At 55.9% G+C, this 24,277-nt stretch overlaps 1 protein-coding gene across 4 annotated transcripts in view; it reads right to left on the bottom strand.

Annotated features, from left to right (window-relative positions):
• Window positions 1–378: 378 nt before the first annotated feature.
• The window catches only part of SNX29 (sorting nexin 29), a 499,743-nt gene continuing 475,844 nt past the window's right edge, over window positions 379–24,277 (bottom strand). For 3 of the 4 annotated variants that reach the window (XM_019468619.2, XM_053894354.1, XM_019468620.2), the window contains one exon: window positions 379–5,459. In XM_019468619.2, the coding sequence (XP_019324164.1) occupies window positions 5,330–5,459 (130 nt within the window). In that variant the 3' untranslated portion in view covers window positions 379–5,329. The other variant, XM_053894353.1, reaches the window with a different exon arrangement.

Raw genomic sequence — 24,277 nt, 5'->3', positions numbered from 1 at the left:
CCTGGATGGCTGAATTAGAAAATCTTCATTCTTCATGGTGTCACCTTGAACACAAATGCAAGATGGCGGGGGGGGGGGGTGTGCCTCTGTCATGTCCTCTGCTCTATGCCCACGCCTGGTATACACTGGGTGCCCAGTAATGGTCTAGGTGAATAGGAACCTTCAATGAGGGATTTTGTGTATGGTATTTTGATTCTACAGGGCTAACGACTCAAAATGGGATTCTGCTCCATTTCGGCTGAGGTTGGTTTGAGAAAATTCTGGTTCCAGGCTCTCCTATGAAATGGGGGAATGACCTTTCTGGAAATATTCATGACGTGTATACTGAAAGTTCACCTAATCCCCAACTGCTGAAAAAGAACACAGAGAAGCCAACCGTAAGTGGGCCATCTAATTTATAAAACGTGATCATTTTTATTGTCATTGTAAAGAGGTGTGTCTCAACCAGATTGTAACAAAATTACCACAACTTATTCCAAAAGAAAACTTTAATATAAGAGATTTTAGAAAATTAAACACATTTGTTTAAAAATTCTATTGTGTAAACTTTAACAGAAGAGGGTAGTTAACATACTATTACACGTTTCAGAGCCAACCTGTGACCTGCTAGCCCCACTCACGTCCAGACAGTGCATGAGGCTCTAGATACGTTGCTGTCTTACCCCCCTGCAGAGGGCTCACGGGGACCCAGACATTGGGGGTCCTTCCCCCAGGATGTGACGGCTCCTGCATTCCGAGATCTCCCTCCTCCGCGACATCCGTGTCTACTAAGGTAATCAGAGTGTTGTACCAAATGACCACACCAGGGATGGTGCCACTAAGGCTGTGGAGTAAAGCCATCCTTCCTAGGATGAATCCTTGATCATAAAAGCTCTTCAGGAGGTCCACACCCCCTCACTCCTGGAAACTCCTGCTCTCCAGGCTGATTTCAGCCCCTCTGGGTGCAAATGTGCAATCTGCCATTTTGTATCCTTCCATGGCCCAGTCCCAGTTTTTGCAAGGGCCTCCCCCCTGCACGGCCTCTCCTGATGGTGATCAAGAATCTTCAAGGTGAAGGAGTGGCCACTCCACTTAATTCATCGAGGTGGGAAGCAGACCGGCCCTGGTTCCGAGGGGAAGGGTGCTACCTGGACAGGTCGGTAGTGGTTTTCCAGTTATGATGAAGCATTCATGTGCCCCCAAGAACTGACCCCCTGGGCCTCAGGATATTAGTTCAGCCTGTTCTACCAGTGGGTGTGCTCATCCATGCTGGAGGCTCAACCGTCTTGTAGAGAAAGCGGATTTCTTTTTTCCGCTAAGGAAACTGATTCAGGATGGGGATTGGGATTTAGACACAGAAGTAAAGACTCCTGGGCCTAACTCCCAGCTATCAAAAATCCAGTCCGTACCCAGCAATGGCTCAAGGCTGACGGCAAGGGGTGAAACCCGGAGGGGAATGGGTCAGGGGGCATCGGGGCAGCGGCAGGGTGAGCCTGTAGCTGGTCTGCTCTGAGCAGGGGCTGGGGGGTTGGGGGACCGGTGTTCCCCCCTCTTGCCTCCTGAGCCCGTAGCTGAAGTTGTATTTAAGAAACCTAATCAAGACCACGTGTTACAGAAACATGGAAATGAACTTTCTGGCACAGAAGCGTTAGATAAAATATACAGTGCTACAATTGTGCAAAATTAGCACAGAAGCCAAGCCGAACAGCAAATATTTAATGTTCGCTTTAATGAAACAATGCAAAATACTTGGAAGAATGATCGCCGTGCGAGACCTTGCTCAGGAGCAGATGCCTGCCTGCGGGCAGCCCCTCCGGAGTCCTCCACGCGTGGCAGGCCCCAGTGAAACACTGAGGAAAGCTCAAGACAATTACTGCCTGTGGGGTTGAGAGGGAGCCTGAGGTGTGACCCTTTGGGGACACTTCCGGGCCAGCCTGCTGTTCCTGCGCAGGCGGGGCCCTCGCAGTGTCTTTCTCTGGCGGCTCCGGGCGGAAAAGGGAGCCTGTTCTCTGCGTCAGGTCCACACCCTGGCAAGGCGAGTTGTTCCCGGGGAGGCGGAGCCCCTCACGGGAACGGGCTCTGCCCCTGGTACAGAGGGGCCAGAGGCTGAAGCATAACGGCTTCTGGAAGAGCCTGGTGGGGAGGGTGGCTGCCGGGACCTCAGAGAACAAGGCCTGGCCTCCGTGTGGGGGGCTGGCTGGTGCCCCACGTGAAGGGGAGTGGGTGGAGTGGGGGTGGGGTGCGGTTCAAGGCCTAGAGACCTGGGCCTCAGGCGTGCAAACTGTCCCCTGTGGAGCTGAGAGAAAAAGGGGACACTTAGTGTGACCCAGGTTCTGGGAGCTGGGCAATCAGGGTATTCTCTGAGCAACTGGGCTGGTGGCTCTTCGTTCCTGTTTCCTGACTCTCGGCCCCAAAGTGGATCAATTACCAGGTCGGCCATGCCTGTCGGCTCTCAGCATGGGCCGCTGCTGCTGTATGCAGCCTGAGGTGTGGACAGGTTTGGCGGCCTCTTGTTTTGAAAGGCAGAAGCCACACCTGGCATTCGGTGCCAACCCCGAGTGGTTCTCCAAGAACTCCACGGGGCCAAGCCACGGAGCAGAGCCCGGTGTGTGCAGTCACACCCTGTCCACAGACCATGGCCCATACCGCTCCCTCTGTTCCCATCTCGTGCCAGGTCTCCTAATACGATGGTTTCCGTCTTTACACCTCAGGTGATCCCTCTGTACCCAGAAAGCCCTCACATGTGCCTCGTTATTGGTGCTAAAGGTAACAGGGGACAGAATGTCCTCTCCCAGGGGAACACTGCTGCCCCTTCCTCGGATGCCACCTTTGGAGGCACCAAAGGATCTTACTGGATCCAGGAGACAGGAACGATTTCTGGTTCTTTCCTTCTGACAGGGCACGGGGCTGAGGGGGGCTTGTGCGTCCGATCCCAGCCTGCACCGGGCTGGACCCGGGTCTCTGGTTCTTTCTCCAGGAACCAGAATTCCACTGCTTCTCCATCCATCCATCCCGCCTCACCAGACAGTAGGGCAGGGGGTCCTAAGCAGCTGGATAGACTGAAGCACAGCCGAACCTTCTCCGTGACTCCAGAGTTAAGGCTCGGAGGAGCTGCTGTCGTGTGTCACGTGCGTGTCTGAACCGAAATCAGAGGCAGTGGTCTGTGTGCAGGGCCCGTACTCCATGAATAGTTAAGCTTTAAAAGACAGGGATTCTCTTTTTGTAAATAGAGGTTGAGTGTGTAAGTGTTTATCCAGGCCTGGCATCTGTCTGTACAGTTCGGGGCACTTGGATCCCTGCACAGAGTGTCAAAGCCGGTTCCTGGGAGGGGTTTTAGAGAAGGTGAGGTCAGATTTACACGCAGACTGGTTTCAGGTCAGGTCCTCACCAGGCTGGGTGATCGGAACCCTTTGCCCGTGGGTGGGGGTGGTGGTGTGGGGTGCGGTGGGGGGGGGTCAGACACAGGGGGCTCCACTCCGCATCTGATGCAAACAGGGGACAGCGCAGGGGTGGGTTCTGCTCCCAGGCTGGCGGTGCAGGACCGTCTCTCTGTGGGCACCACACACCTGCCTCCAAGTGACCTAGGTGGAGGCAGGCCTGGGGCTGCTTGAGCTTTCAGATGGTCCCTGATTCAGTCCACGAGGACTCCGATGGCACAGCAAGCAAGGGGGGCCGCCTGGCACCGTGGGGGCTGGAGGTGACAGCAAGGCATGTGCAGTGGGCACCTTGGCCAACAACACCCCGTGGTGCCATTTGGGGACTTGGCGTCTCAGGGCCTCTGAACCCCCAGGAGCTCACAGCAGGGCCCCTCTGGCTTCCGACCGCCGTCAACAGGGCGTTCGTTCTGGACCGGGGCCTGGCTCACCTGGCTGAACGTCCCCTCACAAGCGGTTCGGGCCCATCGGCTGCCCTGCAGAGCTGTGCGTCCCCGGTCTCCGCTTCCTTCTGGAGAGCAGGGGGTTGCACGCAGACCTTCCAGAGTTCCCCTCCACCGGGAAAAGGCTCGATGCTTACCGGGTGGCTTGCCAAGTCTCAGGCTGACTCGAGCAACCCCAGAAGGCGGATGTCGTCAGCCTTCCACTGGCCGCTTTTCACAAACACCTCAAGCCCCATCTTCCTCCTGCTCCGTCTCACATCTGATCTAGTATGTCAGCATTTCCCCCCCGGAAGGCGCAAGTTCCGCGTGACGATATGCACCAGCTGAGCATGACAGTTGTGTGATTCTGGACGTTGACACTGTGAAAGGGCTCTGGTTCTCAGGTGATCGGATGTGGGAGCAGTGGAGCGTGAGCCGGGCAGAGCTGCTCCTTTTCAGCCCCTTCCCCACTCCGCCCCAGCCCACGGGGCCTGCTCTGAGATGGGGGAACTGAAGAATCCGGGCCGGGGGCACCAAGAGCACGTGGGGGGTAGAGAGTCCAGCACGAGCGTGTCTTTAGGGAAGGACCACGATCTGTTCAGAGTGGACACGGTCCAAGTTCGCAGGGAGCCACGGTGAGCACCGCAGGGCCCAGGTGCTAGGTGTGCAAGGCCCCGGGGCCACGGCCTCTTCCACGATGGTTCGCAGAACGGAATGTCTCTCATGACCTCGAGGCCTCTTGGCTAGTGAGGTCAAGGCCCTGGGTTCTGCCCAGCCTAGGGTCCCTAGGTTGCTGCCGAGGGCTGGCCCAGATGATGGAGGTGCCACCAAGCCCACGGAGGTGCGCGTGGGCCCGGGGCGGCCTCAGGCTTCCTACGTGGGCCGGTAGGTCCAGAAGCCAACCCAGGAAGGCAGGGAAAGTGCTGCAAGCACCCCAGTTCAGCATCGCTAAGGGCTCCTTCACAAGGAGGCCGCGTCGGCCACTGCTGGCCACAGCAGGTTGTCTGATGACCACTGGTGGAGAGCGAAAGGGGAAGGGGGAAGACCTCCTGCTCTGAACCCCACGTGTCCAAAGGTTACAGCAGGCAGTGACATTAAAGGAAAAAGGGTAACAGTCCTTCTAATTCCCACGTGGGAAAGAGTCAAGACGAGGTTTCTGACCCAACGGAATCTCAGAGTTGTGCACGTCACCCAGAGGGCTGTGAGCTCGACCTGGCGCCCACCCTCCCGCTGCCCCTGGGCTGCCCAGCGCCGGCCCTGGGAGAGTGTGTGTGTGGCCGTCCAGCGAGGAGCCTCCTTGCCCTCTGAGACTGAGCAGTTTAATTAGGGTCCTGGAGCCGGTGGGGAGGGTGAGCTCCCTGGGGGTCACCGGGTGGACGTGGCTGTCACTCCAGGGAGTAAGGGACCAGCCGCTGCGGCCAGGCCGGACGCAGAGCTGCTGGGGAGAGGCAGCTGGCGCGGCACATAGGGCCCGAGTCTGGGATGCTGCTGAGGTCAGAGGTCGCCGCTCTGGGGCTCCACGTTGCGTGTCTCTCTGGGGTGACCTCGGGACAGCTTGGGGAAGCGGGAAGCCGCTTTGGGTCGGCTGTTCTTGGTCAGTGGTTCTCCGGGAGGAGTAATGTCGCTGTAAGACAGAGCAGGGGAGAATCTGATTAAGTCAGGGCTTCCAAATGCAAACGGCTCCAGGCGGGGCGTCCAACCAGCAGGGTGTGAGGACAGCAGGAGTGGTCTCAGAGGGGACAGTCGCTACCCAGCTCTGGTGAGTGCAACAGGGGAAATGGAAAACCCGGATCATGCGCATTTTCCGTCTTCAAAAGCCCCCGAGCGTTAGGTGTGCGTCCAACTAGCTTTGGGGGGGTTAGCTCTGGCCCCAGTTTGAAGGCTGTGAAAGAACAGGCCGGCCGTGGCTTTCCTCCCCCGTCGTCACTGAAGCGTGCCCTGGCTGGGAGACGAGAGAAAAAGAAAATGCTTTGGAGAACATTGCATTTAACGTCAAGGAGGGTGTAGCAAAAATGGGCGCTTCTGGTGGAACTCATCCTGAGAGAATAACCCGGATTTAGACCAATGTCTAATTATGAGGACGCGCCTCACGGCGTTGTGTCGAAGAGCCAACAAGCCACCAGAGTCCAACTGAGACGATTACTTGGTTTCAAATGGTCTACGTGACAGCAGGAGCGCTACAGACCGACTGGGAAGGACGGGTCATGAGGACCCAGGACGCAACAGGAAGGGCGTGTGACCTACCAGGCACAGGAAGAACCTGTGGGATGTGTCGCTTTGTCCCTCTGTTCCGTGGTTGAGCACCCATGTGGGTGGGACCCTGTTCGAGCCCCTGCAGCTACAACAGTGGACAAAACCCCCCAGGCCCCAGGGGAGGTGGATGTTACACATAAGATAAGTCACAGAGGTGGCCAGAGCAGCAATGGGCAGGAGGCTGTGGCCCCCAGGAGGGCAGGAGCTGCCCGAGAGGGTGTGCGGGCCCAGGCGGGAGGCTCTCGGCTCCCGGGGACAGGGTGGAGGGCTGTGAGGTGGCCCCGCCTGCAGGCTCTCGCCGGGGGAGGCCACGGTCCGGATGCACTTAAAGTGACCCCTGTCTGCCAGGTGGAGGGGGGACTTGAGGGGTCCAGGCTGCGGCCATGAATGCAGAGGTGGAGAACTCGGTCTTATTTCCTACGGTTCTTGTAACCTGTGACCCCCTACTTAGTGGCTTTAATGCAAAATGTACCGTCTTATGGTTGTGGAGGCTGTACGTCCAAAATGGTCTTACAGAGCTCAGCAGAGAGCGGCGGCACGGCTGGCTCCTTCCGGAGGCCCCGGCCGAGAGTGCTTCCTCAGCGCTTCCAGTTCTTTCTCCCTGTTCAAAGGACCTTTGCGATCACACGAGGCCCACTTAAGCCATCTGCCTTTTTCCAGACCCTTAACGACATCTGCAGAGTCCCCTGCACCATGTAAGGGGACACAGTCCTAAGTTCTGGGGACTGGGACGTGGAGATTCTTGGGGTCACCCTGTCTGGCAAAGACTGAGAACTGAATAGTGGAATCATTAAGAGTTGGTACATGAACAGCAGTGGTCTCTGAAGGGTGAGCTTAAGCTGCTCAAAAATGAGAAGAAAAAACTTCTACAGTATACATCTTACTGGCGCAAAATACTTGCAAAAAAACAGGCTGAGATGAAACTCAGGTCATGAGCGTCCCTGTGCCAGCATCTTTTCACATGTGTGACCTGGGTCCGCCCAGACTCTGCAAGGGAAGACCGCCCATCCACCGAGGAGCACAGAGGCTCGGCAGGACCGAGGCCACCCAGGTGTAGGTGGCAGACCCGGTCAGCCAGGCCCCATCTAGATGGCTTAGGGGATGGCTCACGTTCAAAAAGAATCTGCCTCTGCCCCCGGGGGTCCCGGTGAGTTCTGCGCAGTCTCCCAATTCCTTCCTGCCACTCGGCACTGGTCTTGCTTACAATGATAGGATTGTCATGCCTGTTGTGCTCAGTGAGAAGTCCCTTGTTGAGGACAACATCTCCAGGACAAAATGAAAAGTTCCTTTGAGTGTCTCCCTTCTCCCTCAGGAGTTGGGTGGGGGGGGGGGGATGCTCTGCTCTGTATGCAGAGGGAGAGGACCCTTGTTCACACCTTGAACAAGGGTGAGCTGTGACTCCTCATTCCTGTGGCCTGGCCAGCTGCTTAGCCGCATGACCCTCCTTCAGAAGGACATATGGCCATAGGCCCAAGGGCAGCCTGTCCTTCTCTCTCAGTATTACCTGAGTTACCAAAAGGTCTCTTTATCCCGGAAGGCCCCTTACATGATGGGTAGAAGATGATGGAAGGAATCGTGGCACTGTTCAGGAGGACTTGGATATAAATGTCATTTGAAACTACCCCCACCCCCCCCCGCCCGTTCAGGATCCAGGGTCCAAGTAGCTGCCCCTCGCTCTGTGGCCACGGTTATTGGGCACGACATGTGAGGGAGTCCTACCAGAGCCTGTTGGCCCCGAGGTAAGTGGCTCTTGGGAGGGAGAGTTGCAAGTCAGTAGGAACATCATTCTGTCGACAAGTGGCATCCGTTGTGTGGGGACACAGCCTTTGGCATTAGGGCCCGGGCTGGGAGTCAGGTCCCAGTCCTGCGGCCCACGGGCAGGGTGCCTTGCTGTCTGAGCCTTGTTCCCCTACCTGTCACAGGGGGATGAGCATGTGGCCGTCAGGATGCTGTGGCCAGGAATGGGGAGTCGGCCACATGGAAAGCCACAGGCTGGCTGCACTTCTTCAGGCAAGTGCCTTGTTCTCGAACCTTAGCTCCCAGGATACACTAAAGGTGGAGCTATTTTGAGAGTTCCAGGGACAGTTAGCCACTCTGACCACGTGAGTTATGTTGCCAGATACTGTGTTAGGCAGAAAGGGGCCCCCCAGCCCCACGTGGGACAGGCAGGGCGGACCCCAGAGAAGTTGCCCCAGCAGGGGTAAACACAGGGTGTTCTGAGCAGGGCACCAGCCTGGGTCATCGCAGTGGGTAGAGGAGGAAGAGCTGAAAAGGATGAGAAGAGAGTTGTGTGGTTCATGGTGCAAAGGGCCCTGGGCCAGGAGGGGAGGGGTGGGAGCCTGCCAGACACGGCCAGCTGCTTCTCCTCAGGAGGCAGGATTTTCCACGGGGCTGCAGTGAGGTATCACTGGGATGATGCGTGTGGCCTCTCAGAATTGCCGCTGGGGCTGAGAGCCTGACCATGAATGTAGGTGGGACAGGGGCCAGACTGGGGCCAGGGACAGCTCCATCCTCAAGGCCACGGCAAGCAGTGACCATGAGCTTGGCCGCACCGCTGGTTGTGATGGGCAGAAGCTTTTGCAGTGACTTCCGTAAACCCAGGGCCATGGAGGCCACTGGAGGAGGGTGGCTGGCCTCATACTGAGTGTGTGACCTCCGGAGAAAGTCCAGGGGGAGCAGGAAGCCGTAGTAATGGCTGGGGAGATGGAGAAGCAGTTGGATAAGAGCTGGCAGCCTCTAAGGCCATGGTTTTTGTAGGTCAAAAACTGTCCCAAATAGTTTCCTATACCCGTTGGCCATTTGCACACTGTCTCTGGAGAAACGTCCACTTTAGTGCCAAGATGGTCCTGTCACTGGGGAAATGCAAATGAAAACCACAATAAGGTCTGGCCTCACACCTGTCAGAATGGCAATTCTCACAAGACACCGAGTTTCGCTGGGCAAGTGTGGGCCCGGAAGCCTTGCACGCTGTCGGTGGGAGTGTCAAACACTACAGCTGCTACGGGAGACGGCATGGAGCTTCCTCGAACGATTATAGAGGGAAGCACCGCATAGTCCAGCCATCCCTCGGGGTGTGTACCCGAAGGAACTGAAATCGGGATGCTGAAAAGGTATCTGCACCCCCGAGGTCGCGGCAGCCTTACGCACAACAGCCAAGACCTGCAAACGAGCTAAGTGCCCGCGGGTGATGAATGGATGAAGAAAACGTGTACATGTATGACGGGATGTCACTCAGCCTTAAAGGAAATTCTGACCCATGCGACCCCACGGACGGACACGGAGGACATTATGCTAAGTGAGGGGAGTTTGCAGAGGGTAAACTCCACGGGATTCCACTTACAGGTGGTGTGGAAAACGGTCACAGTCCTGGAATCAAGAGTGGAACAGCAGTTTCCTGAGTGCGGAGTTAGGAAGCAAACCCGGATCCTTTCTAGAGCCCTTAGCTGCAACACTGTCCCTGTGAACCCCCGAGAACGTACTGTACTCTTAAAACGGAGCAGGGTAGATCACATGTTCTTACCAGCGTACAATTATTTTTACGTCGAACACTGGCAATTGAATAGTATGGGAAGACCGGAGACGGTGGGTCTGTTTCACCCGGGAGGAGCAGGGGGTGCGGTGCCTGGAGCACAGCTGAGCCCCTCTGAGAGGGAAGGAGAGCTGCCCACTCCCTGGGTCCTTTCCCTCGAGAGTGCTGGGGCCAAGGTTGTTGCACAGGCCAGTCCAGGGAGGCGGGAAGCCTCACACTGATGGAGACGCCCTGAAATAAGGCAGATTATTGCTGGTGCTGCTGTTGTTTTTACTTTATTGATTGATTTTGAGAGGGAGACAGAGCACATGAGCTGGGGGAGGAGCAGAGAGAGTGGAGCCTGATGCAGGGCTGGAACCTATGAATCATGAGATCTTGGCCTGAGCAGAAGTCAACAGCCAGATGCTTAACCAACTGAGCCACCCAGGTGCCCCAAGGTAATCTTTTTAGATCTACTTCAGCACGAAGGGGCGTCTCTCCTCTGTTCTGCGTCTCCTGGGAGACCATGACCTTGTCCCCTTGCCCGGGTAGAAAAAGCAGGGGACCTGGGGACAGAAATCTTGCACTGTATCATTTACCAGCTGGACTACCTAGACAGGTCACTGATGCACCCTGGGATTCCGAGTCCCCTCCATAAGCTGGATCTTAGTAAAAACTGCCATTCAGACAAGTGAATTACAAAAGGAGCCAAAATCTGAAAAGACATTTCTCCAAGGACAATATCCACATATCCCAGAAGCACGCGAAAAGATGCTCAACGGCATCAGCTTTCGGAACGCGCACATCCAAACCGTAATGAAGTAGCACTCTGCAGCCCCAAGATGGCTGCAACAAATGTTGGGGAGGATGTGGAGAAAGCAGAACCCCACTACCCGTCGGCGCGAATGCTAAGTGTGGTGGCTGCTTTGGAAGACGGTCCAGCAGTTCAAGTGACTACAGTGACCGCAGGACCTGGCAGCTCTCGACGCTTGCCGAAGAGAAATGAAAACACGTCCGATGCAGAAAGCTGGAGGTTGAGCGTTAGTCAGAATGGCCAAAAAGCGTCAACAACCCAAACATCAGCAGAATGGAGGACGTGGCCTAGCCGTACAAGGCAGTGTTGTCACTCAGCTGCAGCAGTAATGAAACTCTGAGTGACAAGTGGCAGAGAACTCCGCTCCAGAACACCGCTGCGGCCACGGGTTCGGAGAGCGGCAAATGCAAGGAAAGGACTCTGACCTTCCTTTTCCTTAAAAGCAGAAAATAAAACTCCCCCGTGAACAACGTCCCCTCTCTACTAGCAAGTAAAGTCACAGTATGATCAAGGAGGAGAAGCTGAGGCCCGGAGTGTTCTGTACAAAAAGATCTTGTTAAAATTCTTCTCTTCCTTTTGCATCCCCACAGGACCCAGTTCACTCTTATACCTAACAGGAGAGCACGTAGGTCGTGCCAGTGTGGGGTCTTTACTTCCTTATGCCCCCGTGTCACGGAACACCTAGGAATCCGTGTTTCCCCCTGCGCAGGGGGCACGTGCTAACTGACCTCTCAGGCCAAACAAAACCCCTCGGGGGGAGAGGGGAACGGGGCTGCCTCCATGCGGGACGCAGCAGGGCCAAACCTTGCAAACGCTTGCTGTGATGGATGCCGGCCTCCAAAGTCCGCGTACTCGGTGACTCCATTCGTCCAGATAGCGCGATCTGGAGAAACAGGAAGCATGTGGCTGCCAGGAGCCGGGGAGATACGGGGTTCCTTCAGGATGTGATAAAAATGTAATTTGTGCATGCTTGAAATGCCTGAATTGCATGGAACATGAACTACATCTCAAGGCTGTTTTACAAAATGGCACAAAAGAGTTCAAGGAAGGATGCTGCAGGACCCTCTCTGGCAGGTCTGTGTGACAGAGCACGGCACCGTTCTGGGTGCTTGATAAAAGTCCCCTCCTGCCACCTCCAGCAGGGCTCATCTCGCCTCGGACAAGACGGCTCCCAGGTCCAAGTGGAGTGCTGTCCTTCTGGTCCTGGTGGAGCCATCCTGGGGTCCACGCGGGGATGGAGTGTTCCAACCAGTGGGTGGGAGACCAGGGAAAACATGGTGGAGAAGCTTCCTGCCCCCGGCCCGCAAAACGTGGACTTCCCGGGCCATAGGGATGCACTGTCATGGAGACGGGGAGCTCTGTGGGGACATCACGTCCCAGTGACGGACACTGTGTACCTGGCGCTCAGCCAGAGCCTGGCCCAGGCCCTCAGCTGGAAGGGAGTACTGCTGGTCACCCAGGACACAGCCCAGATGTCCCCCACGTACGTACTCCTTGACCTGTAGGGTCTTCTGGACCTGACGTGTCTGCTTGGCAAACCTTTCAGAAACTCCCTCTTCTGCTCCCGCTGGCTACTGTCGCGGCACCAAAGGAATCCACGTCTGGGTGAGTAGCACCTGCCGGGAGCCCTAGGATTGCCCGTTCTTTTTAATAAGCCACTGGGGTGCTCCATCATGGCGTCCTAGGCCCCAGCACATGGGTGCCATGGATCCGATGGTCTCAGCCGCTCATCGGTGAAAAATGGCCACTGAGAGAGATTTGCTTTTCATTTCGCTTATAAACCAAGTGTAGAGACCCGGTCAATATTCCATTTGCTGGGAGCTGCCTTCCATAGCTGGGGGGTGGCTTCGCGTGGCTGCTGCCCGCTGCCACGCTGGACCCTGGAGCACTTGTGGGGCCGAGCTGTTTGCTGCTGAAGCTGTGGCCGTTTATTCCATCTGGAGCATTTTTAATTGCACTTACTGTATTATCTGTGACTGGGTTTTTTTTTTTTTTTTTTTTTTATCTCATTATGACTCACGGATATCCTCCAGTTTTTTCAAGTCTAATGAGCATCGTTATGACCATGAAATTCTCTACCGACATATGACTTGTATCCATCTCATCTGCGACTGTGTGCTGTGCTTTCCTCTGGGATGTAGTCTTCTGTCTCCTCCGGTCCAACTCTGTGTCCCGTGTGTTGGAATGTCAGCTACATCTCGTGCTCTCAGAAGTAAAGATCTTAGGAATAAGGGGTGCTGTAGGCCTTGCAGTGCAGGGTCCCCTGGCCCCCAGAACCCAGCGCGCCGAGGGGTGTTTCCTCGGCGAGCTGCATGCACCCGGTTTTGTCCGGGCTGCTGCCTCCTTCAGTCCAGTCACCTGCAGAGGCTCTCCTGGCCTGCTGGGGGCGCTGTTCGGTCCCAGGGCATGGCGTGCACTGTCAACGAAGTCTGCTTCCAGCCTCCACTGGGCCTGCCCCCACTGCTACCCGGGTGAGGCCCCGCAGAGCGCGGTGTGGCAGACGTGGTGTTGGCAAGGTGTGTACCTGTCTTCTGGGGGAGGGGACCCGCAGCATGGGGACCGGGGGCAGGTGACCGGAAAGGGCCCATCTGCTGAAGCGCAGGGGGGTGAGGCTCGGCGTAAGCAAGTTGGGTGGTGGATGCTGGCCGCGCACTGGTCCCAGAAGATGGTCCCGTGTGGGGGTGGGGGACAGAGATGGCACCCGCCAGCTCCTTTGTTCCTGGCGAATCCTCCCTGGGACCTGCTTTGAGGTGAGTATATAACTGCCCCCGCCCCCGGCAGGCCCCAGACGTTATTCAAACTGCTGCTTCTATGCCCTGTTTCCGTGGGCTGTTTGTCCAGTTCTCTCTTTAGGGGTGGAGACTCCGTTTCCTGTCTCCCAGAAGCTGGTGATTTAAAAATTATGGGCTTTAAATCCCTCTGGTTTTAAAACCCCCCAGAATTCGGCACATACCACTTTCAAAGCCATAGGTTACGGGAATGCGTCTTCCTCCTTCAGGCTCCCTGGTGTGACTGTCCATTTCTTGCCCTCCTCTGCAGCCGCTGCCCCCTCCTGACCGTGGACGGCGAGGGCCTGTTTCGTTCCCCACCACGTCTCTGCCCTTTGCTGTCCTCTTTAATGCATCGTCTTCTCTGCCGGTACCTGCAGAGTCTGTGGGGTATTTATGCTGATGTGCTGTCCAGTTGTACCCATGGGACAAGGTAAGCTTAGGGTCTTCTAACTCCACCACCTTCCCAGCGTCTCCTCCAACACCTCCCTCAAGCTGGGGTTCTCCACCCTGGGTACCCTTAAGAATCACCAGTGGGACACAGAAATAAGAAGTCCTATGGCACCGTGCAGGGCTTGACCTCTGTCTTACTAGACCCCTTCCGGGTGGATCCAGTGCGTGCACCACGGCTGAGAGCCACAGATTGAAAGTAACAAGTCACTTGGGGGTGATTCTGCAAACCGGAAGAGTGGCTAAAAGGAGAACTGTTCCATTTATCCTTGAGGTCAAGGGCAGGTATTGTGGTGGGTTGGCAAACTGGTTGAACATCTGATTGTATCTGGACCTTCTGGAGAAAGAGTTTTAAGCTCTCCTTGGAAGAGGGCAGATCTGAGCACGGTCCGTGAAGTTTGGCGGGTATGAGATCCGCATGGCTGGTGAAGATTTTCTGGTGTTTTTCTGGCCGATGTGTGCCCTGTCTCACCATTCAAGACCAGATCAGGACTCATCCAAGGAACGAGACGACCATCAGAAGACAAAAAGGCTCTGTTCCCCTCACCAAAATGGCACTTTGCTTACAGGGATGCCTTGCGCAGCTCAAGAGGAAGACAGGCTTAGATCGTTCTCTATGGTGCCCCCAAGCCTTTCCACCTCGAGGGTTCAACTGAAAGTTTATGTGCATTTCAATATAACCAGCCATTCCAAGTTTCTCTTACAGCTTTCTCTCAAGTAGGTCTTATGAAAATGCCATTCAAATAAGAAGCATCCCACGTATAAAGAGACAGTGACTCCATCTTCCTGAAAAAGGTAAATAAGGCAAAAGATACTCCCTTCTCCGTCTTCCTTATCTCCACTCTTCAGCTTCAGTATACTTTGGGACTAAATTATTTTCTTGAGTAAGAAACACAAAAAGTGGTGCAAAATAAAAAAGCGTGCAGAGATAAACGTAGGAAATGAGTCTTCCCACCCCCATCCTCCAGGACACCGCAGTTATTTTTCACTGTATCTTTCTAGAACGATCCATTACGTATAGAGCATGTACATAAAGACAGGTGAGGGTGTGTGCGCGTATATACTGTTTGCTATTTTTAAAAGTGGAAACGTATGCACTGTGCTCCTGCTTTTTCCTCTGAAAGATGTACCGTGGCGAGTTTTCCATCCCACCCCAGGCAGGTCAGCCTCAAGAGTCTAGGGATCAGCAAACTTCTGAGTGAAGTCAACATTTCAGGCTCTGTGGGCCACTCCCGTGACAACTACTCAGCCCTTGGAGCGTAAAGACACCACAGACAGTCCGTGACTGAATGTGTGTGGCTGTGTTCCAGCACAATTTACAGAAACAGGCAGTGGGTAGGATCGGGCCTGTGGACCACGCTGTACAGCCAGGGAGCAGCTGTATCCGTCCGTGGCTGCACGACACCAAGAGGGCACGGCCTGCTGGCCCCAAGCACGAGGACCAGCAATGGGCTATCTCCTTTATGCGTATGTGACCGCCAACAAAATCATCTATCACCCAACATGTCCCACGTTAAACGCTGGAACGGACTTTGCCTGGTGACTCTCCTGTCCCCCCCTGAGCATCACCCAGGACACCAAAATGCCAGCCCCCGGGATCACCTCAGGCTGATGCAAGCAGCTAGTTTTTCTTTTTAGAGATGGTTGTGGAGGTGGAGAGCTATGAAGATGCAGGAGGCAGGGGGTAGGGGACACAGTGGCCTTAGGGCTGGGCTCCTGGGACAAGGAACTAAACCCTGCTCCAACCCCTTCCCAGCTGTGTGGGACTCAGAAGACACTAATGCTCAGTAGCTTCGGGGGGCCTGGCACCCAGACACTCCAATGGCACAGATGATGACAAAAACTGTTAAGGTCAAGGTCCTACCCCAGGATTTTCCTATGTCCCCAAGAAACCATCATTTAACATAAAGCCCAATGATATGATTAATACCCAGCTATAGGTGTGGCCATAAGTCCCAAGATATTACATGATCTGTCCGTGCTTGCCCCTCTGGGCCCTCCTCTCCTTGTCCTGGCTGCTCCTTGTTGAAATGCCTGCCCAGATGCCCTTACAGGACCCACTTCTCCCTTGTGAGAAGTCGGCCCTGACCCCTCGCCGGCAGGTAGAATCGCCTGTTCAAGTTTCTGCCCCCAAGCAAACCAAGGCCCCAGGAGAGCAGGGCTTCCCTGGTCCTACTGCTGGCTGTGCCCAAGCACCTGCTTGCCCACACTGCTGCTCCAGTGAGACCCGGCACCTTCCGGAAGCACAAGCGGCCAGAGACGAGGAAGAGCCAGACAGACCCAGGCCCACCCTGAGTCCCCCAGGGCTGAGCCGAGAACGAGGCTCATACAGGGTGGTGGAGTCCAGGAACACCACCTCTCCCCAGCAGCGCCCCGTGGCGCTGGGACCAGACGGGCGCTGGGCCCCGCCCACTGTCCTGGCAAGGTCATGGGGCTGGCTGGGTGGGTGGGGGCTTCAGTTCAAGCCACCTTGGAGAACTTCTCGTGGGTACCAGACAGAAGTAACTCCCAGAGGGCTCACCCTCAGGGCACACAGCTCGGAGGGGAGGGAAACTGCAACCAACCGTCTGTACGCGCCCACCGGAGCCAGGCGGCAATGGCACAGTCACTGCGGCATGAGGAGGCGCCAGGGCTGGGCGAGGGCCAGCCGGGCACGGGGCCGTGGGCCTCGGAGCGCTCGCTGAAGGGAAGCAAACTTCTGAGCCCGCCGTGTGGCTGGCCACATGCCAGGCCTTAGGTCTTGTTTAACTGAGGAAGCAGACCGCCAAGGGCAGGCGTCTCCGCTCAGAGACGGAGGGACCCGGGCCAAGTTCCCCAGCCCCTTGTGCCCCCCTCCATTAGGTGACGGGAGGGGCAAGTGAGTTAACACACCTGAGGTGCTGAGAGCAGGCTCCGCCCCACAGAGGTGTAAGTGAGATGTTCCCGCTCCCACCTTTAATAAGTCCATTTCTAGAGGAGGGCCCTGAGGCTCAGAGAGGACCTGCAGTGAGGGGCGGCCCATCTGGGCACAGCGCCCGCACTCCCCGCACAGTCTCCCCTCTCCCGGCCGTTTTTCCGGACGCACCGAGTCCACGCAGCCGGCCCCACGCGGCTCGAGGAAGAGGAGCCGCCAGCCTGGGTTCAAATCCTGAGGGACTGTGTGGGAGGGACTCCCGCACCCTGAGTGTCAGGCCCCTCGCTTCTTCAACGGGGCTTAAAAAGCAGAGCGCCCCGCGTGAGTGTCCAGAAGGACTGAGAGCAAGGAGAGCAGCGGGCCTGGCCCTCGGCCGGCAGCACACCAGCCGTGTTTCGCCGGAAAGCAGCCGGGCAAGGTGCGTTCTGCCCCGGAGCCTGAGAATAGGGGACTTTCCAGGTCAGGCAGAGAAGGAGGTCTCTGTGCCACCCTCCTACGTGTAGAGCGGGCGGAACATGCCACAGCCACACTGCTGCTTTTAGCCCTAGCACGACAGGGCAGCCCTCGCTGCCTTCTGGGGAGGGGCGGTGTGAAGAGGGGAGGCGGCAGGGGCCAAGAAGGCCCGGACGCTGGGGTCAGGCCTGGAACCTCAGGCAAGTCCCTCCCCCCACGGATCCATGACTTGCTCCCCTGGGAGCTGGCAACGAGGGTAGCTACCTTCTGGGGCTGTGGCCTGACCAGAAGGGGCCAGGGCAGCGTCTCCCACGGGTCCACAGACGGGGGGTGGGGACGGGCAGGAGGCCGCAGATCAGAGACAGCTCTGATGACCACGGTCACAGCTCCGATTATTTTGTAACAGCCACGGATCCGTTCCATCTTCAGCCCCACCCTTGCTCACACAGCCGTGGCTGCCCGGAGCCTGGGCCCGGAGAGCAGGCTCCCGTCCCCTCGGGCTCACCAGACCGGGGCGCTGCTGGCGGCGGGAGGAAGGGGGTGCCGCACGTGGCACAAGTCCCGCACCGTTGGACCTGGGGTGGGGGAGGCTGCCTCCCCCGAGGTGAACCAAGTGAGGGACTGAGGCGCAGGGTGAGCACACGGGGAGGTATCTCTCCTGCTAAGGTCCAGCCCTCCCTTTGCTCGCTGGGCCATTTTCCTGCTGTCTAGACTCGGCCCAGCCCGGGGTCGTCCTCTGGCATCGGATGGCCTTTGGGGGCGCCGTCCCGTGGGCAAGCCCTGGGGAGGCCCGGTAGAGGACGGGACCTTTAAGGTCTCGGAGGCCCTAGCAGAGCCCCGTGTGGTGGTGACACCGCCTAGTCTGACGGATCCCGATGCTGCGCTTTGAAAAGCAAAGGAGCCATTCTGAGAACGGTGGGCGGGCCGCGGGCCGGGGCAGACCAAGCTCCTCACGGAGGTGACGGAAGACGAGGCGCACAGCTGTGCAGAAAGAGCTCCGGCCACAAGTCAGACACTGTGTGCGGCATCAGTGGGAGGCCGCTGGCTATCCCAGGGGTCCGAGATGGCACCTGTGAATGGGTCCTGGGCACGGAGGACCAAGGAAGTAGAAGGGAAGGTCGCCAGAGTCCCCCTTGAGAAGGGTGTCAGCATCCTGTGACAGAAGAGGCTTGCGGAGGGCGAGGACCTGCCCGGGACGCCCAAAGGGCTGCCTGAGTCTCAGATGCAATTCCCTTCCACACGTCGCTGCCTCCTGGACACAGTGCAGAGGATGCTCCCATCAAGGGTGCCGAGATGCGGTTCCGTGGGCCCTCCTGCCTGGTGCACCTTCCCCTGGGGCTTCTGGGTGGGGATTGGTCTTGTAACTCCCTGGCTCTTCCTCCTCCGTCCTCTCTGCTGCTCCCTCTCAGGGCCCGACTTCTACAAGGCGGGCGGGCGGGGGTCCGTCCCCGTCTCTTTCCTCAGCCACCTTGCCCAGGCTCCTAGCATGACGTGCCACCAACACGCGGTGACCCCTGTAAGTCGGTTCCTAGCCCAGACCTCCATCCTGAAGGTCGGGCTCTTACACTGAGGGCCCTTCACCATTTCCCCTGGGATATCTGACCAGCATCTCAGGCGTAACGTGTCCCAAGCCACCTCCTTGACTCCCCCATGGCCATCCCCACTTTATAAGTGGGAACTGTCTCCTTCGTGTCCCCTACACCAGCAACCGTAACACCGTCCTGATTCCTCTCTCTTCATGCCCCTATCGACCCAGTGGCAAATCCCGTCCTCCCTACTTCCAGTGCACCTCCTGAATCAGTGCTGTCTGCCCGCACCAGCCAGGGCCCAGCCACCCTCTCCTGACGCCCGAGTGGCCACATGATCCTCTACCTGGCCTCTCTGCTCCCTTCCAGATCCCACATCCTCATTCACAACAGAGCTCTTCCCTGTGGTGGCTCCCATTTCACTCCACGTGGCAGCCAGCGTCTTCCCCGGACTCCGTGGCCCTATGTGACTGGGCCTCCTCCTTGCCTCCCTGACTGCCCCACCTCTTCCCCCTTGTTCACTCTGCTCCTGATCCTGGCTGCCGCTGTGGCCAAGAAAGCTCTGCCTCAGGGCCTTGGCACATGCTGTTTCCTCCGCCTGACACATCCCTCAGGTCTCCACACAGTGTCAAACTCTCCTGGTGGCCTGCCCCGGCCCTACGCAACACCTCCCCACCAGGCCCCTTCCCCACGCACCCCCCATCAGATGTCTTTGGCCATTTTATTTTTCTCCGTAGCAATTACCATCTGACATATCCCCCTTTACTTCTTCATCTAACGTGTCTCTCCTCCACTAGAATGTGCATGAGGGCAGGGACGTTCATTCACTGCTGAGTAAATACTAGTATCTGAAATGGTCCCAAGTAGGCACATGGCACTATTTGCTGAGGGACGGGTGGACGGACGGAGGACTCTTGCTCTGGTCCACACCTGCTCACATGCTTCTAGGGCTGCAGGCTGCTCTCCCGCCCCAGCCCCAGGTGCAGCGGCTGTGCCCGTCCCTGGAGCCCTGGCAGACCCGGGGGGAGAACTGCCTTAGCCCGGTCTTACCTTTTAGAGTTTAGACTAATTTTAATCTCTCTATATTTTACATATTTTAAGGCAATCCTAATCATTTATATTTAAAACTCCTGTTAACAAATGTACATGCACAGAAATGGGTGCTTAAATGCCTCGTTTCTCATTGAGTTTTCTTGGTTTTCCAGTCAAAACGACCGCTTTAATGGCAGGGGTTCTACGTGTAGTAAGACGTAAACATTCCCCCCTTAGTTCTGTTTACAGTGACCCATCTGTATTTCTAGGCTGCTCGCATTATGCTGCTTGGGTTGAACCAAGGCTGGAAAGGGGGGCTTCGTTTCTCCTCCACGGAGCTCCACACCAACTCTGGGCCGGGTGGCTCTGTGTTCCCTGTGTCAAACCCCACGGCCACGTTGTGAGGTCTGGGTGATTAGCTCCTTTCTGTGGATGAAGAAATGGGAGGCACAGAGGGAACACTGCCCAGGGTCACGGAGCTGAGAGACTGGGAAGTTGCCCCACTTTCCACTGTGCACGTGCAGACCGGAGGCCAAAACGACAAACTCCGGTCCCCACCAAAGCATAGGTCTCGCCCTATTGTCAAATTCCCCCAAATACCTGGGCTGCTCAGGCTCCCCAAGGACTCGCCACTTCCTGATGTTTCTTTACTCAGAAGCGACTTGCAACCTAAGGTGGTCACAGACCTCCAACCTCTGCCTCCCGGCAACGAGCCAGACCCGAGACAGCCCGTGTCCTGCTGAGGCCGGAGGAGGCAGCCAGGAGACTGGGAGATGACCCGGCCTGGCACCTGCAGAGCTTTGGTGGCTCAGCTGGACAGAGTGGGGGGCCTGTGTCTGATGAGGAAACCGGCCCAGGAGCCCCTATGCCCCGAAGGAGGAAGGGGGCTTACCTGCCCTGGCTAAGGGGCTCGGGGCCGCTCCCTGTATGCCGGCTGTGCCAGGGGGCTGCCCCCAGTGGCGTCACAGCAGGAGGCAGGCAGACCCCTCGCCCAACTGCTCCTCCTGCCCCTCCCCGAGCCTCCAGGCTGACCCACAACTCCCTGCGGCCAAAGACAGCTGGTTTGGTCTTAGAGCCTGGCGTGGTGCCTGGGGCCTGATGGGGGAGAGGAGTCGCGGCGAGGAGTTTTAAACGAAGGAATGAATCTCCAAGTAGAGGGACCGCAGGTCTCATTTTCACCCTGGCACCCCCGGCACGGCTGTACTGATGTAACACAAAAAAGACTTTACATCAAAAAAGGTACAAGAGACGAGGAAGGCCGTTATAGGTTAAGAAATGGTTCAATATAGCAAAGAGACGGAACAGTTATAAACATTTACCCATCAATAACGGTCCACCAAAATATGCTAAAATGGACAGAAGTCAAAGGAGGAACCGTTCTACAATTATAGGTGAAGACTTCCATATCCACTGTTAATCATGCACAGAATCACCAGACAGAAGTAGAGGCCAGAACAGCCAACTGACAGATGCACACAGGACCCCACCCAGCAACGGCCGATTCTTAAGTGCACGAGGGATGTTTTCCAGCGTAGACCGTACGTTAGTCCGCAGAACAGATCTCAAGCGATTTAAGAATTATCTTCTCCGACTGCAACAGGATGAAGTCAGGAATCATGAACAGAAGGAAAACTGGAAAATTCACCTATTTGTGGAAATTCAAACGCTCTTAAACAACCTGATGGATCAAAGAAGAAATCCCAAGGGACATCAGAAACTGCTTCCAGCTGAATGGAAATGAAAACACACCATACCAAAACCTCTGGGATCCAGTGCTGAGGCGGAAGTTTACAGCTATGAACACTTGCCTTAAAAAAAACATCTAAAATCGACAACATAACTTTACACCTTCAGGAAGCAGAAAAAGAACAAACTGAACCCACAGTTCGCAGGAGGAAGAAAATGATAAAGGTGAGAGCAGAGACAGACAAAATAGGGAACAGAAAAGAAGGAGAGAAAATTAATGAAACTAAAAAAGTTGGTTCTTTGAGAAGATCCACAAAATTGACAAACCTTTAGCAAGATGGACCAAAGGGGGGGAAGGCTCAAATGACCAAAACCCGAAATGAAAATGGGGACATGATCACTGATGCTACAGAAACAAAAATGACCATGAGAATGCTGTGAATGACTGTGTGCCATACGTTGAATAACCGAGATGAAACGGACCAATTCTTAGAAACACAAAGCTTACCAAGGCTGAATCCAAAAAATAAAAAATCCAAAGAGACCTGTCCTGGTAAGAGGATGGGATCAGTGATCCAGAGTCTGACAAAGGCCAGGCCTACAGCTAATGGCTTCACTGGGGAATTCTGCCAAACATTTAAAGGACTAATGACAACCCTTCTCAAACTTTCCCCAAACATCAAAGAGGAGGGAGCACTTCCTAACTCCTTCTAAGAGGCCAGCATTGCCCTGGTAACGAGCTGAAGACACTACAAGAAAACTGAAGACCAGTATCCCTGATGAACACTGATGCCAGATTCTTCAGCAAAATACTGCCAACCTAAATTCAGGAGCATATTAAAAGGATTCTACACCATGATCAAGTAGGATTTATTCCTGGATTGCAAGGATAGTTCAACAGACAAAAATCACTCAGTGTAATATACCACATTCCCAGAATGAAGGGGGGGAAGCGATCATCTCAACAGATGCAGAAAAAGGGTTAGACAGAATGCGACACGTCTGCAGCAAAAACACCCTTGATTTCCAAAACACAACCTGGTGCCTGGCCATGAGGTAACCCTCTTAGCAGCCCCGAGAGGGAGGATGTACAGTTGTGCCCACGTTATGGAGCAGGTAACTGAGACCCAGTAAGGTCCAGTGACCTCCCCCTGCGCTCAGGCCTGTTGAGCAACAGGACTTAGACCATGCGCAGGAAGCCATGCCCGTGCCGTGGACGGTAATTATCACGGAAGCAGCAACAGAGACGGCAGGAGTGTGCACCACGTTCACAATGGGCCAGGCACTGGCCCGGGGTCAGGCCTCGCTTCAGCACAACCAGGCGTGGGCTACTGATAACTGCATTTTACAGACAAGGGATCTGAGGCCAGAAGAGGTGAAGGAACTCGTTCTAGGGCCAGAGTCCCCCGGCCCTCGGTCACTGTCCTACACTGTCTGCCAAGGTGAGGACCAACCTCCCTCTTTAATGTACACATCTGAATTATAAAGCCGTCCTTCCTTGCGCAGATCACCCTGGAGGACGTTGCTGCCGACTGTTCAGTGCGGAAGTTGGCAAGCTTTTTCTCTACAGGGCCAGACAGTGAGGAGTTTAGGCTGCAAAAGTCATACAGGCTCTGCTACTCACTCTGCCATTGCCATGTCGCAGCGGCCATGGACGGTATATAGTGGATGGCCGTGGCTGTGTTCCCATTAACCTTTTTCAAAATAAGTAGCAAGCCAGATCTGGCCCCCAGGCTGTAATCTGGGGACCTGTGGTTTAAATTTTTTTTTTTTAACATTTATTTATTTTTTGAGACACAGAGAGAGTCGGAGTGTGAGTGGGGCAGGGGCAGAGAGAGAGGGAGACACAGGATCGGAAGCAGGCTCCAGGCTCCGAGCTGTCAGCACAGAGCCCGACGTGGGGCTCGAACTCATGAACTGTGAGGTCATGACCTGAGCCGAAGTCAGACGCTTAACCGAATGAGCCACCCAGGTGCCCCATGCGGACCCGTGGTTTAAACAATAATGCGGCCAGTTTTGAACCATCCAATCTCCTTTACTGAGGCTACGAGCTGGGTGAGGGCCAGTCTGGGCTCAGAGAACAGAAGAAAACAGCTTGGTCTTTGCTTTCTTTATGTAAGGATTCTAGAGGAAGGGGGCTCCTCAGTCTGTTGGAAACTAGTTTCTCCAAAAACCCCCTGCTGGCCAAGGCCCTCATCACCTCCAACTAGGAGCTGAGCGCTGCTCTCTCAAAACACGCCACCTACAGGAGGGCACGGGCTTGCTCAAGGTCGCCGATCAGTCCCTGAGCTCTGGCAGCAAAAGTCCCAGCGAGAAGAAGCCAGGCAGGGCGCGCCAGGACAATGACTGTGCACCTGCCGTGTAACAGGGGTTGCCGCCACTTGTGTGCAGTGGGAGTCCCTGTCGCGCCCTCCTTAGGGGGCTGCAGGCCCTCCGTGTTTAAAGGGATGCACTTGGCAAGCCAGTTACTCAAGGGAACTTTATGAAGCTACTTGAGAGCAGGGGCTGCCTCCTCGTCATCCTCCCCCACCGCCTCTTTTTCTGATCGTTTGTATTTCTCTGAAGGCTACCGACTGTCTCTGCTTAGTAATTCTTGGAGGAAGGAGGGAAGAGCATGCCTGGGCCTTAGAGTCTCGGAGAGCTGGCTACTGAAAGCCAGTTGTGATGCTTCCAAGCTGTGCGAATGGGGGCAAGTTGCTCAACTTTGCCGACTGTCTCATCTGTGCATAACATCCAGAGGCTGGCCATGATAGTGTCTACCAGCTGGTGACTCATGTGCCAGGGACTGTCCACACAAGCTGGGTGACATCTCGCTGACCCCAGGATTATGTGCGTAGGAACGATCTGTCGTGACCTTCCTCGGTTTCTGGATTTCTGAGCCTGCTCGGCACTCTCTGCTCCACTAATCCTTGGGACTTGCGCAGCTCTGACGTTCTACAACAGGATTGTGAATGAGCTCGTTACCACCCTTCCCTTGGAAGCCGTGGGCATCTCGCCAGGGAGGCCTTGCCGGATTCCCTGCCTGAGTCCCTGCTTTGGAGTCTTGGCTGGGCCACTCA

Source organism: Panthera pardus, unplaced genomic scaffold (genome assembly GCF_024362965.1).
Source record: "Panthera pardus isolate Hobbes unplaced genomic scaffold, ASM2436296v1 HiC_scaffold_5, whole genome shotgun sequence".
NCBI classification, from domain to species: domain Eukaryota; kingdom Metazoa; phylum Chordata; class Mammalia; order Carnivora; family Felidae; genus Panthera; species Panthera pardus.
Note: the sequence above shows the minus strand (reverse complement) of the source record. Positions and strands in the feature narration are given on the sequence as shown.